Source organism: Martes martes (assembly GCF_963455335.1).
Source record: "Martes martes genome assembly, chromosome: 2".
NCBI lineage: Eukaryota > Metazoa > Chordata > Mammalia > Carnivora > Mustelidae > Martes > Martes martes.
In genome coordinates, this window is record NC_137889.1 from 59,593,347 (window position 1) to 59,615,855 (window position 22,509).

The 22,509-nt window shown below is 42.4% G+C and overlaps 1 protein-coding gene across 1 annotated transcript in view; it reads right to left on the reverse strand.

Annotated features, from left to right (window-relative positions):
* Nucleotides 1-22,509, reverse strand: part of EPHX2 (epoxide hydrolase 2) — a 72,841-nt gene that overhangs the window by 42,787 nt on the left and 7,545 nt on the right. The window contains exons 2-5 of the mRNA XM_080796650.1: nucleotides 11,006-11,090; nucleotides 4,694-4,853; nucleotides 3,263-3,453; nucleotides 1,716-1,838 (exon numbers count right to left, since the gene is read on the reverse strand). Coding sequence (XP_080652776.1) covers nucleotides 1,716-1,838; nucleotides 3,263-3,453; nucleotides 4,694-4,853; nucleotides 11,006-11,090 — 559 coding nt within the window. The remainder of the gene's footprint in view (nucleotides 1-1,715; nucleotides 1,839-3,262; nucleotides 3,454-4,693; nucleotides 4,854-11,005; nucleotides 11,091-22,509) is intronic.

Sequence of the window (22,509 nt, forward strand, 5' to 3'; positions counted from 1 at the left end):
GGTGAGCGCTGTGAATTTTATAAGACTTTTGATTCACAGAACTGTACCCCTGAAACAAATTAATACATTATATGTTAATTAAAAAAAATAAAAAGGAATAATTTTCATCCTTCCTTATAGCTTCTCCCTACTTCGGAGAAGACAGGTGAGGTATGGCTTACTTTCCCAATTACAGGACAGTTATCTGTGACTCATACGACGAGGGGACAACTAGTAAGTGGGACAAGCAGGTGGATGCTGGGATTCTAAGTCTGGGACGTTTTCTCCTCTGCTGCATGAGACTTCCAGGCTTGTAGGACAGATCGAGCTTGGACAAGACACTTTACGGCTCTGAAGTCATTAGATAGAGATTTTTATTAACTCATTAAAGATGAAAAGTCAGGGGTACCTGGGTGACTCAGTCGGTTAAGCGTCTGCCTTCAACTCAGGTCATGATCTCAGGGTCCTGGGATCCAGCCCTGCACTGGGCTCCCTGCTCAGTGGGGAGTCTGCTTCTCCCTCTCCTTCTGCCCCTCCCCCACTCATGCTTGCCCTCTCTCTCAAATAAGTAAGTAAAATCTTAGGAAAAAAAAAAGAAGATGAAAAGTCAATTGTCCCTACCGTGGGGGGCTAAACTGTGTCCCCTCCAAATTCATCTGTTGAAGTCTAAACTTCCAGGGCCTCAGAATGTGACTGTGTTTGGAGATAAGGTTTTAAAAGAGGTCATTAAAGTTAAAAAAAGAGGTCACTGGAGCAAGCCTATTGGAATCCAAATCCAACCTGGCTGATGTCCTCGTAGAAGAAGAGGAGGGCACTTGCACACACACCGGGGAAGACCACGTGAAGGTGCAGGGAAAATGCGGCCACCCACAAGCCAAGGAGGGAGGTCTCAGAAGAAACTGCCCATGCCAACACCTTGATCTTGGACTTCCGGCCTCCTGGTGAGACGGCTGTCTCCACCATGCAGTCCGTGTACTTTACGGCAGCTCAGGGAAGTGGACACAGCGCCCTCTGAGAGCACGTTGGGAAAGCTGGGCCGTCCAGCTGGCACAGCCAGGTGTATGCCCCTTCTCCCAAGCACTGCATTCCTGCAAAAGCCTTGTGTAACCGCCACCAGCACTCTGGGGCTCAATGCGATCCAGTGGGATGGAGATCTTAGGCAAACTCGAAGAAGGGGCTAATCCCCAGGCAGCCCTCCTGCAGCATCACGAAGAGCGCCCTATCCTCTCTGTGACAGACGGTTTCAACCACTTGCGTGTACCAGCAGTATGACCAGCCAGACCAGGAGGGGACTGTGCCCCCTCTCCCCACTGGGGTAGACCTAATAGCTAAATTCTCAATATTTACTCTCAAAGGTCAAGTCTAAAGAAAACATTTTTTTTTTTTAATTCAAAAAAGTAAAAATAAATAAATAAATAAATACAGTGAAGTCTGGCAGCTTTCAAAGGCTCCGCTCCTCCCTTGGGTCTTGGTTCCTCCGACTCTGACTAGTGTGGATTGTTGTTCTCAGAGCATTGCTTCTCTGCTCATGGCTGCAGAGAAAGAAGTTCTTCAAGGACAGCAGTGCTGATGGCCCAGTGGGGAGTGGCCACCCACCCAGGAGGTGAGCAGCTGGGATCCTGCGCCAGGAGCATCCAACTCCCGGAAACGGTCCCCCTCTCACTTGCTGTGTCTCCAGCACCCCTCAACACAGAGGAGGGGCAAGAAACCCAACCCAGCGCAACCCCAAGAGTTACCTGCACCCCAGTTACTCGCTCCAGTTCTGCCAGGGCTGTATCTGTGTCACGGACGAGGATGGTGACCATCCCCAAGTCACGGGCCGGCTTCAGATTAGCCCCGATGTCGTCCAAGAACACAACCTGAATCCAAATAGCAGGGACACTAGCATCACTCTCATCCAAAGCAAAGCTCACCCGGGACGGATAGCACCGGAAGACACAAATGGGAATAGTGGGTTTTTTGTGACGACAAGGTGAAGAATTACTTTTTCCTTCATATATCTGTTTTCTCTTACAAATACTGAATTACATCAACATATCCATAAACGCAGAGAGATGTACAGATTCCCAGAGACATGTGTGGGTTTCAGCCTAAATTCTGAAACTGTAAAAAAATTAAGGGGATATAAACTTATCCGGGTGACATTAAAATTCACCTAGGGAATCAACATGTATGAACAGACCCCCGCCCCCAAATCTGGAAAAGCACTGTAATAAGGGCAGATACTAAAACAAATTATGAAGCTACAAAAGGTAAAACTAAAAAGTGGGGTGCCAGAAGAGAAATAGACGTATCAATTAAATAGAGGAGAGCTGAGGAATGAACCCAATTATAAATGACAATTTGTGTTGTCCACCCAGCGAGGAAAAATGGTACTTAAAAGATTATATAATTATTTTAACTGCTTGGGGGAAAACAGTAGATGCTTCCTTCACATCATCTTCCCCCCAAATAAATTCTGAATCGATCAAATATTTAAATTTGAGAATTAAAAAAATCCTTAAAGTCACAGAAGAAATCGGAAGTGCATTATCATCTTGGATTAGGGCAGGCCCAGACTTCTAAGAAGTTCATCCAACCCAAAAGCCAGAAGTGAGAAGATCTTTATTAATAGGCACACTAAAATTCAGAGCACTGTTACAAGGCTTAATACAGAGGTTGAGGAGAGCAGGAGCAAAGTTTAAAAGGAGAGAAGACAGGTTCTAGGATTGAGCCCGGTTAAGGACTCCTGTAAGGATTCCCCATGAGGGAGTTCAGGGTTCCATCCACCAGCTTGTGGAGGGGGTGGGGCCAACAAGAGAGGGTTAGAAACATCGGGGAAAGGTATTTAAGGATGGTCTAACTGCCTTTTTGAAAACTGGAGGTGGGGCATAAAGGGAAAACAGAGTTTTAGAATAGATCATTAGAGACAGTACAAAGACAAAACTTTGGGGCGCCTAGAGGAGGCAGCTCTAATATTGGAACTCACCCCTTGGTAGGGTGACCCTTACCAGCCTTGTGGTCTTGGGACAATCTCCCAGGGTCTATGCTTCTTTATAGGCAAACCGAGGCAGCTGGTCTAGCAGTTTGACAATACCTGTTCTGACATATAAAAGCCACAGAGAGGGGCCCACGCTCGTGGAAGTCCCGGCCTGGGAGAATGGGAACCTGCCGCTGGACCTAACATCAAACCACTAGGCCCCTAGTGGTTTGGACCTAACATCAAACCACTAGGCTCCTCCATTTTTCTTATGTGCACTATCTCTAGAACTTTCTCTTTCACTCCAAGGAAGTGTCCACATACCTCACTGGGGCTGGCCTTCATGGTTTCCAGCACGAACTTATAGATCTGAGGATCAGGTTTGGTCATTCCAATCCTGCACGACTCTATCAGGAAGTCAAAGTGCGGCCTTAGCTGACACAGCAGCTGGGCCAGGCTGCCCCTCTGAGCGCTGTCGTCCAGCCAGTTGTTGGTGAGGATGCAGGTGGTGTAGCCTGAATGAGAAGTCACCAGTGACTGGACCAGACACAGAACTTTGCTCCGAGAAGCTCAAGGTACCCCCACGGGCAACCCCAAAGAAGGCGCCACACAGGGTTCTTCTTTGCATCAACTTCTTGATGCCCATGCGGGACAAGAACCATTTTACCCATAAGCACCTCCTGACACTGAGACAGGAGAGTAAGCAAACCCGGTACGTGAAGGGCTTTCAGAAGCACTGATAGAAACACTATTGCTAAATATTCCTTGCAACTGTAGAGCAAGAGATTGTGATCTTCATCAGCTCATATGCTCCTGGCCACCTTGGGAGTAAGCAGGACAGACCTCACCATCCACTTTTACAGAGGAGCAAACAGAAGCTCGGACCAATGATGAGCTTCCCAGAGCTACACAGTGAAGGCAGAACCAGACCAGGCTCAGAATCCTGCCTTTGGACTGGCCCTCCAGGCTCCTGCCAAGTCGGTGTTACTGAACACTCTGCTCCACTCTCTTTCAAAATTCCTGCCTTGGCTTCTGGAGACTGCATTCCCATTTCAAAACTAGAGGAATGTTGGCAAAGATAGCATTATTCCCCCGGCTTTCTCTCCCTAACCAAGAAGGGGAAGAAGCAGGGGATGCTGGAAATAAGGCACTGATGAGTCAGTGGTGAGACTCTTTGCATGAAACATGAGTGAGAAACACGGACATGGGACGGCTCAGCCACGACCCTGTAAGTCTACTGTTAAGTGGGTAGAATGATTTCAAATATGCCTGTGACAAAGAGCTGGGCTCTGACACTACGTAAATGTCTACTGGATGAACCTGATCTCACGTCCCAGACCATTTGACACCCTCTGAGTTCATGTCAGCCAGCTCACAGCTCAGTCGCTTTGACATTTAGAGGTTGAGACAATCACAGTTGCTTTAAAGGCCTTGATGTGCAATCACTGTGACAAGAGGTTGGGTCCTTCTGGTCATTACTAAGTGTCACTGGAGGGAGAGAATTTTGCTCACAAGGCAGTCTCTGGCACAAACTGCTCTATTAAGGGAAATACTTTCATTTTTTTCCCCAGCTATTCTGATAGTCCTGTTTTTGGCCATTTGATAAAACTTACTTCGTGGCTGTTTTTAAGAATGGCTTTCCATCAAAGTCCAGAAGATCTGTGCTCTCAGAACACATCTGGATGTATCCTGACCTAACCCTCCCAAGGGTTCTAGTGCGGCTGATTGAGAGAACAGCCAGTATTGGCTCCTTACCCTTCTTTCTGAGTGCAAGAGCAGCCTGAAGCATGGGATAGTTGATCTTTCTTGCTGCAACCGCCTTGCCAAAGAGCTGACTTACGGAGAAATTCTCAGGGAGGCGGATTCCCGAGTCCTCAGAACATTTCCTGCAGTCTTCTTCCATGAGTGGCACCCACTGTGGAAAGGAATTGATGAGGATGATCAACTGGTATAATCCTTCAGAAAAGCTTCCGGCAGCATTTGCTACATCTGACCATATGCATTCTCTGTGGGCCAGCAATTCCACTCCTAGACCTGCACCCAACGGAAATGTCCACATATGTTCACCAAAAAGACATGTTCGTCTATGCACTTGCAGCAGCACTATTTCTAAGAGCCCCAAACTACAAACTACGCAAATGCCCCTGTTTATAGCCTGAATGTTGTTCCCCCAAAATTCGCGTTCAAGTCTTAAGCCCTCGCACCTCAGAAAGCCAATGTCCTTGGAGATAGGGTCTTTAAAGAGGTGATTAAGGTAAAATGAGGTCATGAGGGGGCCCGAATCTAATCTGACTGGTGTCCTTGTAAAAGCAGATTAGGACACACACACACACACACACACACACAGAGGGAAGACTGTGAAGACACAGAAAATGGCCACTGCAAGACAAGAAGAGAGGCCTCAGAAAAAAACCAATCCTATCAACACCTTGATCTTGGGCTTCTAGGCTCCAGAGCTATGAGGAAACAAATTTCTATTGTTTAAACCACACAGTCTGTGGTATTTTGTTATAGCAGCCCTAGCTGATAGCAGCAAAATGGATTGTGGTATGTTTACACACTACCATAGCAGCACTATTTGGAGTAGTTTCAACTGAAAAGTACCCAAACCCCAATAGCAGACTGATAGCTCACAAATAAACCCATGCATACATGTATGGTCAGTAAATTTACAACAAAGGAACCAAGAATATACAATAGGGAAAGGACAATCTCTTTGATAAACGGTGTTGGGAAAACTGGACAGACACATGCAAAACAATGAAACTTGACCACTATCTTCACCATACACAAAAATCAACTGAAAATGCATGGAAGACTTCAATACAAGACCTAACACCACAAAACCCCTAGAAGAAGACGTAGGTGGTTAAGTTCCTCAACACAAGTTTTGGTGATGATTTTTTGAATCTGACAGCAATAGCACAAATAAACTACTAGAACTACATCAAAATAAAAAAGCTTCTGGACAGCGACAGAAACGATCCACAAAACAAAAAGGCACCTACTGAATGGAAGAAGATATTTGCAAATGATATCTGATAAGGAGCTGATATCCAAAATATATAAAGAACTCATACAACCCAACGGCAAAAAAAAAAAAGAAAAGAAAAAAAAAAACCTGACCAAAAAATTGTATGGAAAACCTGAAAAGACATTTTTTTCCAAAGAAGACATACAGGTGGCCAATAGACACATGAAAAGATGCTCAACATGACTAATCATCAGGGGAAACACAAATCAAAACCACAGTGAGACATCACATAGCAGCTATTAGATTGGCTATTATCAAAAAGACAAGAAATAACAAATGTTGGTGAGGATGTAGAGAAAAGGGAACACTTGTGCATTGTTGGTGGAATGTAAATTGGTGTAGCCACTATGGAAAACAGTATGCAAATTCCTAAAAAAATTAAAAATAGGGCTACTATATGATCCAGCAACTCCATTTCAGTATTTATCCAAAGAAAACAAAAACATTAACTTGAAAAGATATCTGCACCCCCCATGTTCACTGCAGCATTATTTATAATAGCCAAGATATGGAAACAACCTAGGTGCCCATCAATGGATGAATGAATGGATAAAGAAAATATGGTATATAAATTTAATGGAATATTATTTGGCCATAAAAAAGAACAAAATCTTACCATTTGTGACAATCTAGATGAACATCGAGGGCATTATGCTAAGCGAAAGAAGTCTGACAGAGAAAGACAAATACTGTATGATCTCTCTTATATGTGGAACTTAAATTCAAAACAGAAACAAAACCAAAAAACACAAAAAAGGCCGAACTCCTAGATACAGAGAAAGTGGTTGCCAGAGGCAGGTGGTAGGGGATGGGGTGAAAGAAATGGGTGAAGAGGGGGTCCAAAGATAAAAAGAAAACAGAAGATACAAATGCCAAAATTGATGCAAGATAAAATATAAAATGTGAGTAGACTAAAACCATTAATGAAATTGGAAAAATAATGGAAGTATTTACCTTTCTATAAAAATAATAAAACATTTCCAGGCTTAGACTGTTACACAAGTAAAAAATATATAAATACAGCTTAGTGGGAGAGTTACGTAAGTAGATTTGCATTTTAGGGAGGTCATCCCAGAAACAGTGAGAAGGATTGGAGGAAGGGAGAATAATTAGAAGAGAATTTTCACAAGTTCCACCTTCACTATCCACCTACCAGCATGAGTGGCCAAGAACTCCATCTCCCCTTCTGTTGCCATAGATAATGGTCCATTGCTCTTAGCAAAGCTCAAGCCCTCCATCTAGATTCCATCCCTCTCTGCTTCAAGGACATAGCTCCAGGGGGTCTCCCTTCCTTATTCCTTTATCAGCAGGCTCCCTCCCTACTGGATCATTGCCATCAGCGTGCAAGCACATTATTACCATAAAGTAAACCTCTTTCTTGACCTTATCCCCTCCTCCTTCTACTGCTCCATTTTTCTGCCCCACTTAGTATCAAAACTTCATATAGTGTTCAAACCTTTTCTCTCCTTGTTTCTTGAACATGGTCTGGTCAGGCTTTTATCTCCACATTCCACATTCCACCTTCTCTTGTCAAGGTTATCGATGACCTCCATGTTGTGTTATTGTATCTAATGGGCACTCGCTGACCCTCGTTTTGCCGGACCCATCAGCTGCACCAACACGGAGAGCCATTCTCTTCATCTGAAACCTGATAAATCCCTGGCTGCCAGGGTCCACACACTCTCCTGATCCTTCTCAGACTGGTCGAAATTCATTCTCCATCTCTCAATCCTGGGTCCCCTTCATCAACCCCATCTTTATTAAGAGTACCCGGGACTGTGGATTCTCCATTTATACTCCCTTTCCCAGTGATCACACTGAGTCCAGTGACACTAAAAATGCCATCTATATGCTGCGTGTGTGTTCAGCCTGGACATCTTCTGTCAGCTCTGGGTTTGTATATGAGGCTGCCTACTGCACGCTCCATTTGGAGATCAATAAGCATTTCAAATTAAAATACCCCAAATCGGGCACCTGATTTCCCAGCCCCACAGCAGCAAATAGCAACTGATACTGTCAGTTGGTTCTGGTCAGAAACATTTGTTACCCTTCACTCCTCTCTCATATTCACACATAATCTATCAGGAAAGCCTGAGGAAACTACCATAAAAATATTCCAGGTTTGGACCACTTTTTCTGTTTCCCCCAATATTACCTTAGTCCAAGCTACCACCGTCTCTCACCTGATCTTCCAACAGCATCCTTAATTAGTCTATAATGATCCTTGCCCTTTTCGTCTATTTATGCAGCAGCAAGAGTGAGGTTTTAAAAATATCGGTTAGGCGCTGGATTTGAGGCTTGTCTTTCCATCTCCCTAACTGGCTGGCTGCCTCCTGAATAAGCCTTTTCTCTGGGGCGCCTGGGTGGCTCAGTGGGTTAAGCCTCCCTGTCTTCGGCTCAGGTCATGATCCCAGTGTCCTGGAATTGAGTCTCGCATCAGGCTCCTTGCTCAGCAGGAAGCCTGCTTCTCCCACTGCCTGACAGTCCCCCTGCTTGTGCTCGCTCACTCTCTAAACCTTTCCCTTGCTACAAATATATATATACATAATGTCACTTCACTGCTACAAGTCTCCCAATGCCTTTCCATCTCAGGGTGAAAAAAAAAAAGGATAAAGAGATCAGCGTATCTTCATACAATGGAATATCATGCAGCAATGAGAACAAAACTAGGACTGTACACAATGATATCTATGATTTTCACAAATACAGTGTTGAGGAAAAGATGCCCAGATAGAAAAGATTCATCTGTGCAGTTCCATGCACAGTACAAAATATGGAAAAGTGATCTCTAAGGCTGGACATCAGGATGGTTAGTTACTCTTGGAGGGGTAGTGTCAGAAGGGGTGTTAGGTGGGATGCCTACAGTGCTAATTATGTTTTATTTCTTAGTCTGGGTACTGGTGACCTGAGCGCATTCAGTTTGTGCAAAAATTCATTAAACGGTGTACTTTGTGTGCTTTTCTGTTTGTACTGTATACAGAAAAGAAAAAAAATGTTTTAGAGTCAGACACTTAACCAACTGAGCCATCCGGGTGCCCTGAATACACAAATGAAAAATTAAAAGACGACATTCACTTCCAGGATATAATTTTTGAAGACAAATTAAACCTAAGTAGCCTTTGTCATAATATATAGGTGACCCTTGAATAATGTGGGGGTTGAGAGCCCTAACCACCCACGTAGTTGAAAACCCACATGTAAGTTTTGACTCCCCAAAGCTTAACTACTAATAACCTACTGTTGACCAGAAGCCTTACCAATCACATAGAATTAACACATATTTTATATGTCATATGTATTATTGTATGTAGTATATACTGTATTCTCACAATACAGTAAGCCAGGGAAAAGAAAATGTTAAGAAAATCCTATGGAAGAGAAAATGCATTTATAGCACTGTATGTGTATTTATTGGGGAAAAAAAAAAACCAACCCGTGAGTTCAAACACATGTTGTTGAAGGATCAACTGTAATGTGCTTTTTCAGACCCCATCTGCTAACCATTCAAGTTACCTAGAAGGTACACAGACGAAGAAAGTCAGAATGGGTACAGGGTTTTCACAGCACTTACAGAAATTCACTCTATAATTCCTATGTTCATTGAAAGTATATTGTACTCCCTTCTTTCCTTCTCTTCTGACAATATTACTTGCGGATTTCTGTGTGCTTATAGAATAGATTCTTAGTAGCCTTTCTTCTTGCAGACACTGACTGAGAATCCCAAGTGGTTTCAGATCACTGCTTAGTTAAAAACCCATGGAGGTTGTAGTCACAACGATAACTGCTATTTACTGAGCATTTGCTATGTGCCAGGCACCATGCGAGACAGTTTCCTAGCTTCCTAACAACCCATGAAGTAGACAGTAGTTCACGTTCATTTTACAGATGGCAAGACTGAGGCTTTAGGAGGTTAAGCAACCTGTGTCTGTAAGTGGGAGCTGTGATTTAAATCCTGCTCTCTGCCTCCAAGGCCCATCCATTATCCAGTTACTAATTAACAACCTCTCCCCACAACTGGTCCTGTCTGAAAACAGCTACAGTAAGGATGACCACTATCAAAGCAACGAAACAAACAACAAGACTAACAAGGAATGGCGAGGATATGGATCAAGTGGAAATCTTGTGCACTGCCCAGGGGAATGCAAACTGGGGCAGCCGCTCTGGAAAACAGGATGCAGGGTCCTTAAAAAAATTAAGAACTACTCTATGACCCAGCAATCCCACTTCTGGGTCTATACCCAGAAGAACTGAGGGCAAGGTGTTCCGCAGATGTTTGTACACCCAAGTTCACAGTGGCATTATTCACAATGACCAAAAGATAGAAGCAACCCAGGGTCCATCGACAGATGAACAGATAAACAGAATGTGGTCTATCCATATACCAGAAAACGATTCATCCTTAAAAGGGAAAGAAATCCTTTCACAGGCCACAGCATGGATGAACTTTGGAGACATCATGCTAAGTGAAATAAGCCAGGCACAAAAGGACAAATATTGCAGGATCCTACTTATCTCATGTGGCTACAGTAGCCTCATACACAGAGACAGGAATTCAGTAGTGTCATGGTTGCCAGCGGCTGGGGGAAAAGAAGGATGGGGAGTTTTTGTTGAAGGGGTATAGGACTTTAACAAGATGAAAAGAGTTCTGGAGATCGGGTGGTGATGGCTTCACAATGCAAATATACTTTATATTACAAAATCATACACTTAAAAGAGATCTAGATGACAAATTTTGTATTATATGTATTTTACCACAATTTAAGAGGAAAAAAGGGCTGGCACAGACTGGCAAAAAATTGGTAATTTCCCACTCACGGGGTGAATCCTGCAGGTTGGCCCAAAGAGATAATGAACCAGTCTTAAATATCTCTGTGTGTGTCTCAAAGCCTCCATCCCAGTCCTGGAAGGAAAGTACTAGTACTAGGTGAGGCAAACATGGTGGGTCTGCCCACAGAGAGCTTCTAGTCAGTGCGGGAGATGGGCATGTGGGCACAGAATGCCTTCTTAAGGGGGTTTATGAAGTGTCCCCTTACCTGGGAAAATGTGATCTCTCCCCTCATGAGGCGGGCACTGGAGCCATCTGGGCCTCCTCTCCGGAAAGCTTCTCTCAGAAAGCCTCTGGAAGACACAAAGAAACAACCGCATGGACGTCCGGAGGACTTCATCACAGCAGCATGTATGGGACAGACACTATTCCTATCCACAGACAAACTGCTGTTCTAAGGGCATTCTGCCATGGACGGGGAAAGGCAATGTTCGAGCTGGGATCTTAGGCTATAAGAGCAATCGAACCTGGAGGAGAGACCACAAATTAAATGATGAATATGCTGGCAGGTAAAGCAGCTCACGGGGACCACTCAGCAGAGCCTCTTCAACTGCCAGTACTTCTGGGTTTGCCACTTAAGGGACAAACTCAAGACTGGATACACATTCATTCTGGTCTTCAGCTCATTTGCACAAGGCACTGCTCCAAAGGACTGCTTTATTAGTACATATTCTTCAGAGGGAATGAGATATTTTTTCCTGGTTTTGATTCTGAACATATAGTTTCTACTTCATTTTAACCATATTTAATTTTTTAAAAAGTTTCCTCAGGTTATGAGCTAAATTATAACCCCCGCCCCACCCCCAATTCATATCTTGAAGTCCTAATCCCCATTACTTCAGAATGTGTATTTGGAGATAGGGCCTTTAAAGGGGTGATTACATTAAAATGAGGTCATAAAGGTGGGCCCTATCTAATGAGCAGTGTCCTGAGGAGGAAATCAGGACACACACCTGAACTGGGAGAAGGCCATGTGAGGACACAGGGAGAAGATAGCCATCTACAAGCCTAGGAGAGAGGCCTCAGAGAAACCAATCCTGCCGCCATCTTGATCTTGGACTTCTAGCTTCTGGAACTACTGTGGAAGCCACCCAGTCTGTGGTACTTGGTTATGGCAGCCCTAGCCAGCTAACACACCTCAGCTCATACTCATCCCAAGGAATAGCACACACAAAGGGAGAGAGACCAGCTCATCACCCTCTCACTTCTTTGTATTACAAAATTAAAGTTTCCATCCTGCTTTCTTGATAATTTCCCAACCCCCATGGTGGATCAGCTACCTTCACATGGCTGGCTAGGAGACATGAGACAGATAAAGGATGGTACATATGTGACACACACACACACCTCTGCTCCCTCGCACCCCTAACAACCTATCCCCACATCCAAGTCCACTGAGTCCAGGCACCAATGTTCAATCCTTCTTAATACAGTGCCCCAGGCAAATATTTATAATGGATGGGAATCAGCAGGCCAGTTAAAATTATTTACCATTCCCAAGTAAGACAACAAATATCTCTACTCTGGGAGTTCCATTTCTGAAAACAGTCAACTCTCTTCTTGCAGGTAACGATTATCAACTTCACACAAAATGCAAAAAGATACATACCTAATATTGCAGCCTTGCTCAACATTCCAGTAAAAGCAACAGCTTTGCCATACTTTTGCCATCAGTTGTCTTTTATTTATTTACTTGGAAGATTTTATCTTTAAGTAATCTCTACATCCAACGTAGGGCTCGAACTTAAACCCTGAGATCAAGTCATATGTTGCACTGACTGAGCCAGCCAGGCACTGCCCTGCCAGTCGTTTTTTTTTTTTTTTTTTTTTTTAAACAGGGTTACTATATTGTAATTATATACCATCAAATTCACGTTTTAAGAGTACGAGTCAAGGATTTGTAGTAAATTTACAGACTGTGTAACTCTGTGACATCAATGCAAACATCAGCACATTCCAGTTTTAGAACATTTCCATCACCTCCAAAGGTTCCTCGTGCCCTTCGGCAGCTGGTCTCCAGCTTTAAGAATCAATACACAATTCAACTCAACCGTCTTGTATTGAGTACCTGAGGTGTGTGAGACATTGCACTGGATGCTGTGATACAAAAGCAGGAAAATGTGACGGTATTCTTTGGGAGCCCACAGCGGAACAAGGGAGTCAACACATAAGTAACTATAACATGGTGGAGGAGTAGGATGGAAAGCAAAAGGAAAATGATTTTTTTCTGCCTGGAGAATGGGGGCTGCTAGCAGAATGGGAGCTGAGGGAAGACTAGAACTACAGAGAAAGGAGATACCAATGTATCTATAAAGCAGATCAGGCAGTAATGATAACAACAGAAGAAGCAATGTGAAGTACGAACACTGTTGGATTGGAAAACATGAATTCCAAATTTTAAGGGTAGCTAATAAAAGCAGTGAGCAGTGAAATGGCAATCACACAAAGTTAAATTAGTGAATCAAAAGACACGATACAGTTTTCAAGAACAAAGAGTAAAACAAGGAAGCAATTAAAGTTGATGAGCAAGATGGTAAGACCTAGGGAGGCCAAATTCCTTCAACAAACAAGCAGTAAAATTCCAAAAGGATTGGGGGCACCCAGGTGGCTCAGTTGGTTGAGTGTCCGACTCTTGGTTTCTATCCAGGTCATGATCTCATGGGTCGTGGGACTGAGCCCTGCATAATGTGTTCCTTGCCCAGCAAGGAATCTGCTTCAAGGATTCTCTCTCTCTTTCTCTGCCCCTACCTACCCCCTACTCGTGTGTGTGTGCACATGTGTGTGCACTCATGTGCTCTGTGCCTCTCTCAAATTAAATACATAAATCTTTAAAAAAAAGAAAATAATTCCATCAAGGATTGATCAGAGAAGCAGTAGGAGTAACAGAACACTTCTCTGTACTGAAAAAAGATCTGACACATTAGATCTAAAGTGTACCAAGTACCAAAGCAAAATTAAAAAAAAAAAACAACAAAAAAAAACCCCACAGCACGGGGACAGCATGGTCTCAGGTCTTGAGGGGTCACAGAAGGATCAGGGGTGTCTGAGTGTAGAAGAACTTGCAGGTATTAGAGCGGGGAAGCCGGCTACAGAGACAGAGCCAAGGAGTGAGCCCTCAGCTCGGGATTACCATAAACTATGATCCGTGGCACAATCAGGCCACTGCTCTTTGAGCAGGGATCCCACAAGTGGCAGATCCAGGGAGACCCTCCCAGAAGAGCGGCAGGGATCTTCTGGGTTTGGAGACTCCAAATGGGGCTGTGTGCCAGACACAGAAACACTCAGTCACAGGCCGGGTGAGCTCGGCACACAGCCGGAGACCAGGAAGACGGGAGAGATTGACCACTTTTCTCCGAGGGCGCACTGAGGGGTGGGGTCTCGAGCTCTCAGCTCCTCCAGGCCAGAGATTGGGAGGCCACCATTTTCATTCCTACCCACCAGAACTCTATGGAAAGCATTCAGGGAACAAGAGCTCCCCAGAGCAAACCCAAGCTGTTTACTTAGCCCAACCCCTGGCAAGGGCGGTGCAATTCAGCATCCGGCAAAGACACTTGAGAGTCACTACAAAAGGCCCCTCCCCCAGAAGATCAGCAAGAACATCCAGCCAAGACCAAGCTCACTGATCAAGGAGAACAGCAGAACTCCAGAGGGGAAAGCAAAGCATGGAATTCATGGCTTTCTCCCCATGATTCTTTAGTCTTGCAAAGTAAATTAATTTTTTTTATTTTATTTTTTCCTTATTCTATTTTTTTAACCTTTTACTCTTTCCTCTTTTAACGTTGTCTAACTAGTTTATCTTAATAATACCTTTCTTTAAAAAAACGCTTTTTGAACCTTCATTTTTATAGTCATATTTTAACCTTCATTGTATCTAACTTTATTTTTGTGTATATATATAGGGTTTTTTCTTCTAAAAATTTTTGGAATACAACTTCTTCTAATAGATCAAAATATACCCTAAACCTAGCACATGGCTTTGTTCTACTGTCCAGCCTGAGCAAGTTCTCTCCACTTTTTCTTTCCTTTCCCAAACAATTTATCAACTCCATTTTTAGAATTTTTCAAAAATTTTCATCTTTATAATCATATTCCATCCCTTCATCGTGTTTACCCTTATTTTTGTGTACATATACATAAGTTTTTCTTTCTTTAAAATTTTGGGAGGTAGTTTCTTCTAAGAGACCAAAATATACCCCAAATCAGGTGGGTGGCTCTGTTCTCTGTTCTTCCAATCTACTATATATATTTTTTAATTCCTTTTTTTTTTTTTTTTTGTAATTTTTAACCCCTTACTTCTCCCCACGATTTGGCATATCTTCTGATTTGGTTAACACACATTTTCCTGGGGTCTTTGCCACCTGTTTAGTATTTTATTCTCTCGTTCTTATATTCTTATCTGGATAAAATGACAAGGCCGCAAAATTCACCACCAAAAAAAGAACAAGAGGCAGTACTGAAGGCTAGGGACCTAATCAATAGACATTGATAGTATGTCAGATCTAGAGTTCAGAATGACGATTCTCAAGGTGTGAGCTGGGCTTGAAAAGACATGGAAGATATGAGAGAAATGCTGTCTGGAGAAATAAAACTCCTTTCTGGAGAAATAAAACAACTAAAATCTAACCAAGCTGAAATTTTAAAAAAGCTATTAATGAGGTGCAATCAAATGTGGAGGCTCTTACTGCTAGGATAAATGAGGTAGAAGAGAGAATTAGTGATACAGAAGACCAAATGACAGAGAATAAAGAAGCTGAGCAAAAGACAGACAAACAACTACTGGACCATGAGGAGAGAATTCAAGAGATAAGTGACACCCTAAGATGAAACAATATTAGAATAATTGGGATTCCAGAAGAAGAAGAAAGAGAGAGGGAGGATGAAGGTATATTGGAACAAATTATTGTAGAGAATTTCCCTAGTATGGCAAAGGGAACAAGCCATCTAGAAAATTTAGAAGGCACAGAGAACCCCCATCAAAATCAGTAAGCATAGGTCCACACCCCGTCATCTAACAGTAAAACTTACAAGTCTTAGTGACAAAGAGAAAATCCTGAAAGCAGCCTGGGACAAGAAGTCTGGAACATACAATGGTCAAAATATTAGATTGGCAGCAGACTTATCCACAGACACCTGCCAGGCCAGAAAAAACTGGGATGATATATTCAGAGCACTAAATGAGAAGAACATGCAGCCAAGAATACTATATCCAGCTAGGCTATCATTGAAAATAGAAGGAGAGATAAAAAGCTTCCAGGACAAACAAAAACTAAAACAATTTGTAACACCAAGTCAGCTCTATAGGAAATATTGAAAAGGGTCCTCTAAGCAAAGAGAGAGCCTAAAAGTAGTAGACCAGAAAGGAACAGAGACAATATACAGTAACAGTTACCTTACAGGCAATACAATGGCACTAAATTCATATCTCTCAATAGTTACCTTGAATGTAAATGGGCTAAATACCCCAATCAAAAGACACAGGGTATCAGAATGGATAAAAAACCAAAACCCATCAATATTCTGTCTACAAGAAACTCATTTTAGAGCCAAAGATACCACCAGATTTAAGTTGAGGGGGTGGAAAACAATTTATCATGCTAAGAGACATCAAAAGAAAGCTGGGGTGGAAATACTTTTATCATATAAATTAGATTTTAAGCCAAAGACTATAATAAGAGATGAGAAGGACACTGTATCATACTCAAAGGGTCTGTCCAACAAGAAGATCTAACAATTTTAAATAAGTATACCCCTAACATGGGAGCAGCCAACTATATAAACCAATTAATAACAAAATCAAAGAAACACATCAACAATAATACAATAATAGTAGGGGAATTTAACACCCCCCCCTCACTGAAATGGACAGATCATCCAAGCAAAATATCAACAAGGAAATCCTCAAATGACACACTGGAACAGATGAACATCACAGGTATATTCAGAACATTCCATCCCAAAGAAACAGAATACATATTCTTCTCTAGCACACATGGAACATTCTCCAGAATGGATCACATCCTGGGTCACAAATCAGGTCTCAACTGGTACCAAAAGATTGGTATCATTGCCTGCATATTTTCAGACCTCAATGCTCTAAATCTAGAACTCAATCACAAGGGGAAAGTCGGAAAGAACCCAAATACATGGAGGATAAAGAGCATCCTACTAAAGAGTGAACAGGTCAACTAGAAAATTAAAGAAGAATTTAAAAAATACATGGTAACAAATGAAAATGAAAATACAACTGTTCAAAATCTGTGGGACACAGCAAAGGCAGTCCTGAGAGGAAAATATATAGTGATACAAGCATTTCTCAAGAATCAAGAAAGGTCTCAAATACACAAGCTAACCCTACACCTAAAGGAACTGGAGAAATAAAAGAAAACAAAGCCTAAACCCAGCAGGAGAAGAGAAATAATAAAGATCAGAGCAGAAATCAATGAAATAGAAACCAAAAAAACAACAGAACAAATCAACAAAACTAGGAGCTGGTTCTTTTAAAGAATTAATAAGATTGATAAACCCCTGGCCAGACTTATCAAAAAGAAAAGAGAAAGGACACAAATAAATAAAGTCATGAATGAAAGAGGAGAGATCACAACCAACACCAAAGACATACAAACAATTATAAGAATATGTTATGAGCAACTATACGCCAGCAAATTTGATACTAGAAGAAATGGGTGCATTCCTAGAGACATATAAACTACTAAAACTGAACCAAACAGAAAACCTGAGCAGACCCATAACCAGTAAGAAGATTGAAGCAGTCATCAAAAATCTCCCAACAGGGGTGCCTGGGTGGCTCAGTGGTTAAGCCTCTGCCTTCAGCTCAGGTCATGATCTCAGGGTCCTGGGATCGAGCCCCACATCAGGCTCTCTGCTCAGCAGGAAGCCTGCTTTCCCCTCCTCTCTCTGCCTGCCACTCTGCCTACTTGTGATTTCTCTCTCTGTCAAATAGGTAAAATTAAAAAAAAAAAAAAAATTCCCAACAAACAAGAGCCCAGGGCCAGACGACTTCCCAGGGGAATTCTACCAAACATTTAAAGAAGAATTAATTCCTATTCTCCTGAAACTGTTCCAAAAAACAGAAATGGAACAAAAACTTCCAAACTCATTTTATGAGGTCAGCATTACCTTGATCCCAAAACCAGACAAAGACCCCATCAAAAAAGAGAATTATAAACTAATATCCTTGATGAACACAGATGTGAAAATTCTCACCAAAATACTAGCCAATAGGATCCAACAGTACATTAAAAGGATTATTCATCACCACCAAGTGGGATTTATTCCTCGGCTGTAAGGTTGGTTCAACATCCGCAAATCAATCAAAGTGATACAATACATTAATAAAAGAAAGAATAAGAAGCATATGATACTCTCAATAGAAGCTGCAAAAGCATTTGACAAAGTACAGCATCCTTTCTTGATCAAAACTCTTCAAAGTGTAGGGATAGAGGGTACATACCTCAATATCATCAAAGCCATCTATGAAAAACCTACAGTGAGTATCATTCTCAATGGAGAAAACCTAAGAGCTTTCCCACTAAGGTCAGGAACATGGCAGGGATGCCCACTAGCACCACTGCTATTCAACATAGTACTAAAAGTCCTAGCCTCAGCAATCAGACAACAAAAAGAAATTAAAGGCATCCAAATTGGCAAAGAAGTCAAACTATCACTCTTTGCAGATGGTATGATACTTTATGAGGGAAACCCCAAAGACTCCACTCCAAATCTCCTAGAATTTGTACAGGAATTCAGTAAAGTGTCAGGATATAAAATCAATGCACAAAAATCAGTTGCATTTCTCTACACCAACAACAAGACAGAAGAAAGAGAAATTAAGGAGTCAATCCCATTTACAATTGCACCCCAAACCATAAGATACCTAGGAATAAACCCAACCAAAGAGGCAAAGAATCTATACTCAGAAAACTATAAAGTACTTATGAAAGAAATTGAGAAAGACACAAAGAAATGGAAAAATGTTCCATGCTCATGGATTAGAAGAACAAATATTGTGAAAATGTCTATGCTACCTAAAGCAATCTACACGTTTAATGCAATCCCTATCAAATTACCATAATTTTTTTCAAAGAAACGGAACAAATATTCCTAAAATTTATATGGAACCAGAAAAGACCTCAAATAGCCAGAGGAATGTTGAAAATGAAAGCCAAAGTGGGTGGCATCACAATTCCAGACTTCAAGCTCCATTACAAAGCTGTCATCATCAAGACAGTATGGTACTGGCAAAAAAACAGACACATAGATCAATAGAGAGCCCAGAAATAGACCCTCAATTCTATGGTCAACTAATCTTTGACAAAGCAGGAAAGAATGTCCAATGGAAAAAAGACAGTCTCTTCAACAAATGGTGTTGGGAAAATTGGACAGCCACATGCAGAAAAATGAAACTGAACCATTTCCTTACACCACACACGAAAATAGACTCAAAATGGATGAAGGACCTCAGTGTGAGAAAGCAATCTGTCAAAATCCTTGAGGAGAATGCAGGCAGCAACCTCTTAGAGTGACCTCAGCTGTGGCAACTTCTTCCTAGAAACATCACCAAAGGTAAGGAAAGCAAGGGCAAAAAAACTATTGGAACCTCATCAAGATCCAAAGCTTTTGCACAGCAAAGGAAACAGTTAACAAAACCAAAAGACAACTGACAGAATGGGAGAAGGTATTTGCAAATGACATTATCAGATAAAGGGCTAATATCCAAAATCTATAAAGAGCTTATCAAACTCAACACCCAAAGAACAAATAATCCAATCAAGAAATGGGCAGAGGACATGAACACACCGTTTCTACAAAGAAGACATCTAGATGGCCAACAGACACATGAAAAAGTGCTCCACATGACTTGGCATCAGGGAAATACAAATCAAAACCACAGAGATATCACCTCACACCAATCAGAATGGCTAAAATTAACAAGTCAGGAAATGACAGATGCTGGCAAGGATGCAGAAGGGGAATGCTCCTTCCTACACTATTGCAAGCCCGTGCAACCACTCTGGAAAACAGCATGGAGGTTCCTCAGAAAGTTGAAAATAGAGCTACCCTACGACCCAGCAATCACACTACTGGGTATTTACGCTAAAGATACAAATGTAGTGATTCAAAGGGACACGTGCACCCGAATATTTATAGCAGCAATATCCAGAATAGCCAAACTATGGAAAGAACCTAGATGTTCATCAACAGATGAATGGATAAAAAAGATGTGGGGGATATATATATATATATATATATATATATATATATATATATATTATGCAGCCATCAAAAGAAATGACATCTTGCCTTTTGCAACGACATGGATGGAACTAGGGGTATTATGCTGAGTGAAATAAGTCAATCAGAGAAAGAAAATTATTATATGATCTTCCCAATATGAGGAATTTGAGAGGCAACGGGGGGGGTCTGGGTGGTAGGGAAGGAAAAAATGAAACAAGATGGGATCGCGAGGGAGACAAACCATAAGAGACTCTTAAACTCACAAAACAAACTGAGGGTTGCTGGGGGGAGGGGGAAAGGGAAAGGGTGGTTGGGTTATGGACATTGGGGAGGTTATGAGCTACGGTGAGTGCTGTGAAGTGTGTAAAGCTGACGATTCACAGACCTGTACCCCTGGGCCTAATAATACATTATATGTTAATAAAAAATAAAAATAAAAATAAATTAAAAAAAGACACAAAAAAGGGCTAACATAAAACCAAAAGATAAATCAGTTGTCATTAAAATCAGTACCTTCTATTCATCGATATCACTGAGAAAGTGAATGAATAAGCCATACACATAGATATGCTTGTAATACCTACATATGACAAAGGACTTGTACCAAGAATATACAAAGAACTCCTAATATCAATAAGAGAAAGTCGACCCAACTGAAAAATGGGCAAACAACTTGAACAAGAATTTTACTCAAGAGAATTATCAAATGGCCTATAAGCATATAAAATGAAGCCCAATATCATTATTCAGGGAAATACAATTTAAAACCAAAATAAGATGCCACTATATACCCACCAGAATTGCTACATTTAAACACCCCAACAACATCAAGGACTAAGTACCATATGGAGAAAGTGGAATTTTCTTCTATTCCTGGTAGGAGTATAATTAGAAAATGGCAGTCTCTATCAGTTGATGCCCCTTTACATCAACAAGGGGCACATACCTCTGGTAATAAAGTTTTAAGGCACACACCTTTATGCAATGATTAAGATATCATCAAAAAATGCAAAACAAAGGGAGTGGGGAGTATATCAGGACAGCACACTGGGCATGTACCTGTTTCTCTCTCTGCCTAAAATCCCACTGAGACTACACAAAAGATAGTCTTAAAAGATTTAAAAAGAGGAGGAGGGGGCAAGATGGCAGAGAAGTAGGAGACACTGTTTCAACCGGTCCTCTAAAGTGAGCTGATTATCTACCAGAACACACTGGACACCCATGAAATCAGCCTGCAATGTACGGTTATGCACTTCTGGATCTCTATGGCGGCAGACGACTCCAGTGAAGAGGAAAAGCAGAGTGGGAATAATAGGTCTTATATCTATCGGAAGATAAACAGAAGGGGGAGGGAGCCACCAGAAGCGACACATTGGAAAGTACTACCCTGATATGAAAGTGCCCTGTGATTGGGGACCAGCATTAACTTGGAATCTGGTTAAAAGCACTCAAAAAGAGCAAAAGATCTTAAGGGGCAACTGGTGGAATCGGGCAGTCACGGGCATGGGCTTAAGCCCATGGACCCAGAACAGCCACCTCCAGCGCCGTGCCAGAGAGAGTGCAGCGAAGCCTCCAGGCCTTGGTCCCTGAGCCCCGGGTGCATGTGAGAGAGTCTGGGGTGGACACCAGCCTCTAGAACCACAGCCTCTTGCACTATGCACGCACACTGCGTGACTGGGGTCTGAGTTGCGCTCCACACCCTCCCCTGAGAGAGATCCGTGCAGGGGGTAGCCGGTACTCTCCAGGGCCAGGGAGAGTTTGAACACTCCCAACCCAGGTAAACAAGAAAATCTCAGCGGGCTAACTCTGGTTGGACTCTCTTGGGCGGTCTGGACGTGCCCAGACAACTGCCACGCAAAGGCAGCCATGGGAAGCCGCTCTCTGGACTAATACTGCTCGTGGTTTTAGTAGCACCAGGGTACAGAGACAAGCGGGAGCTCCTGCAACCCCTGAGACAGTGACTGGGGATGTGCTCTGCCGGGAGGTGGCAGAACGGAAGTCTGTGTGCTATGAACCACCCAAAGGGGAACAGACTGGGAATTCTCTCTTGAGATGGAGGTCTGCCTGCAGTTTGCTTTCCTCTAAACCTCTGAAGAGCCACCAAAAGCCACCAAGGGCGAAAACAAAAACAAAAACTTCCGGAGAACAAAAGCCTGAAAAACCGGTTTCCTCAGAACTCAGCCCCTTAATAGGGGGCAGGAGGACTCAATCCACACGAGACTGCCTGAAAAACCACAAGGCAGGCCCTCCCCAGAAAGCCAGCTAAAAAAACAAGAGGACAACCAAAACCCCCAGTATCAGGGGGAAAGAAGATACTAAGCTCCTGGTATTGCCCTAAAGGCTGTATACTTCCTAGATACAACTTTTATTTCTAATTCGTTCCCACTATTCTCGTCCTTTTTATTTTTAAAAACTTTTTGTAACCTATTTACCATCACAAGAGGTTCAATACAATAA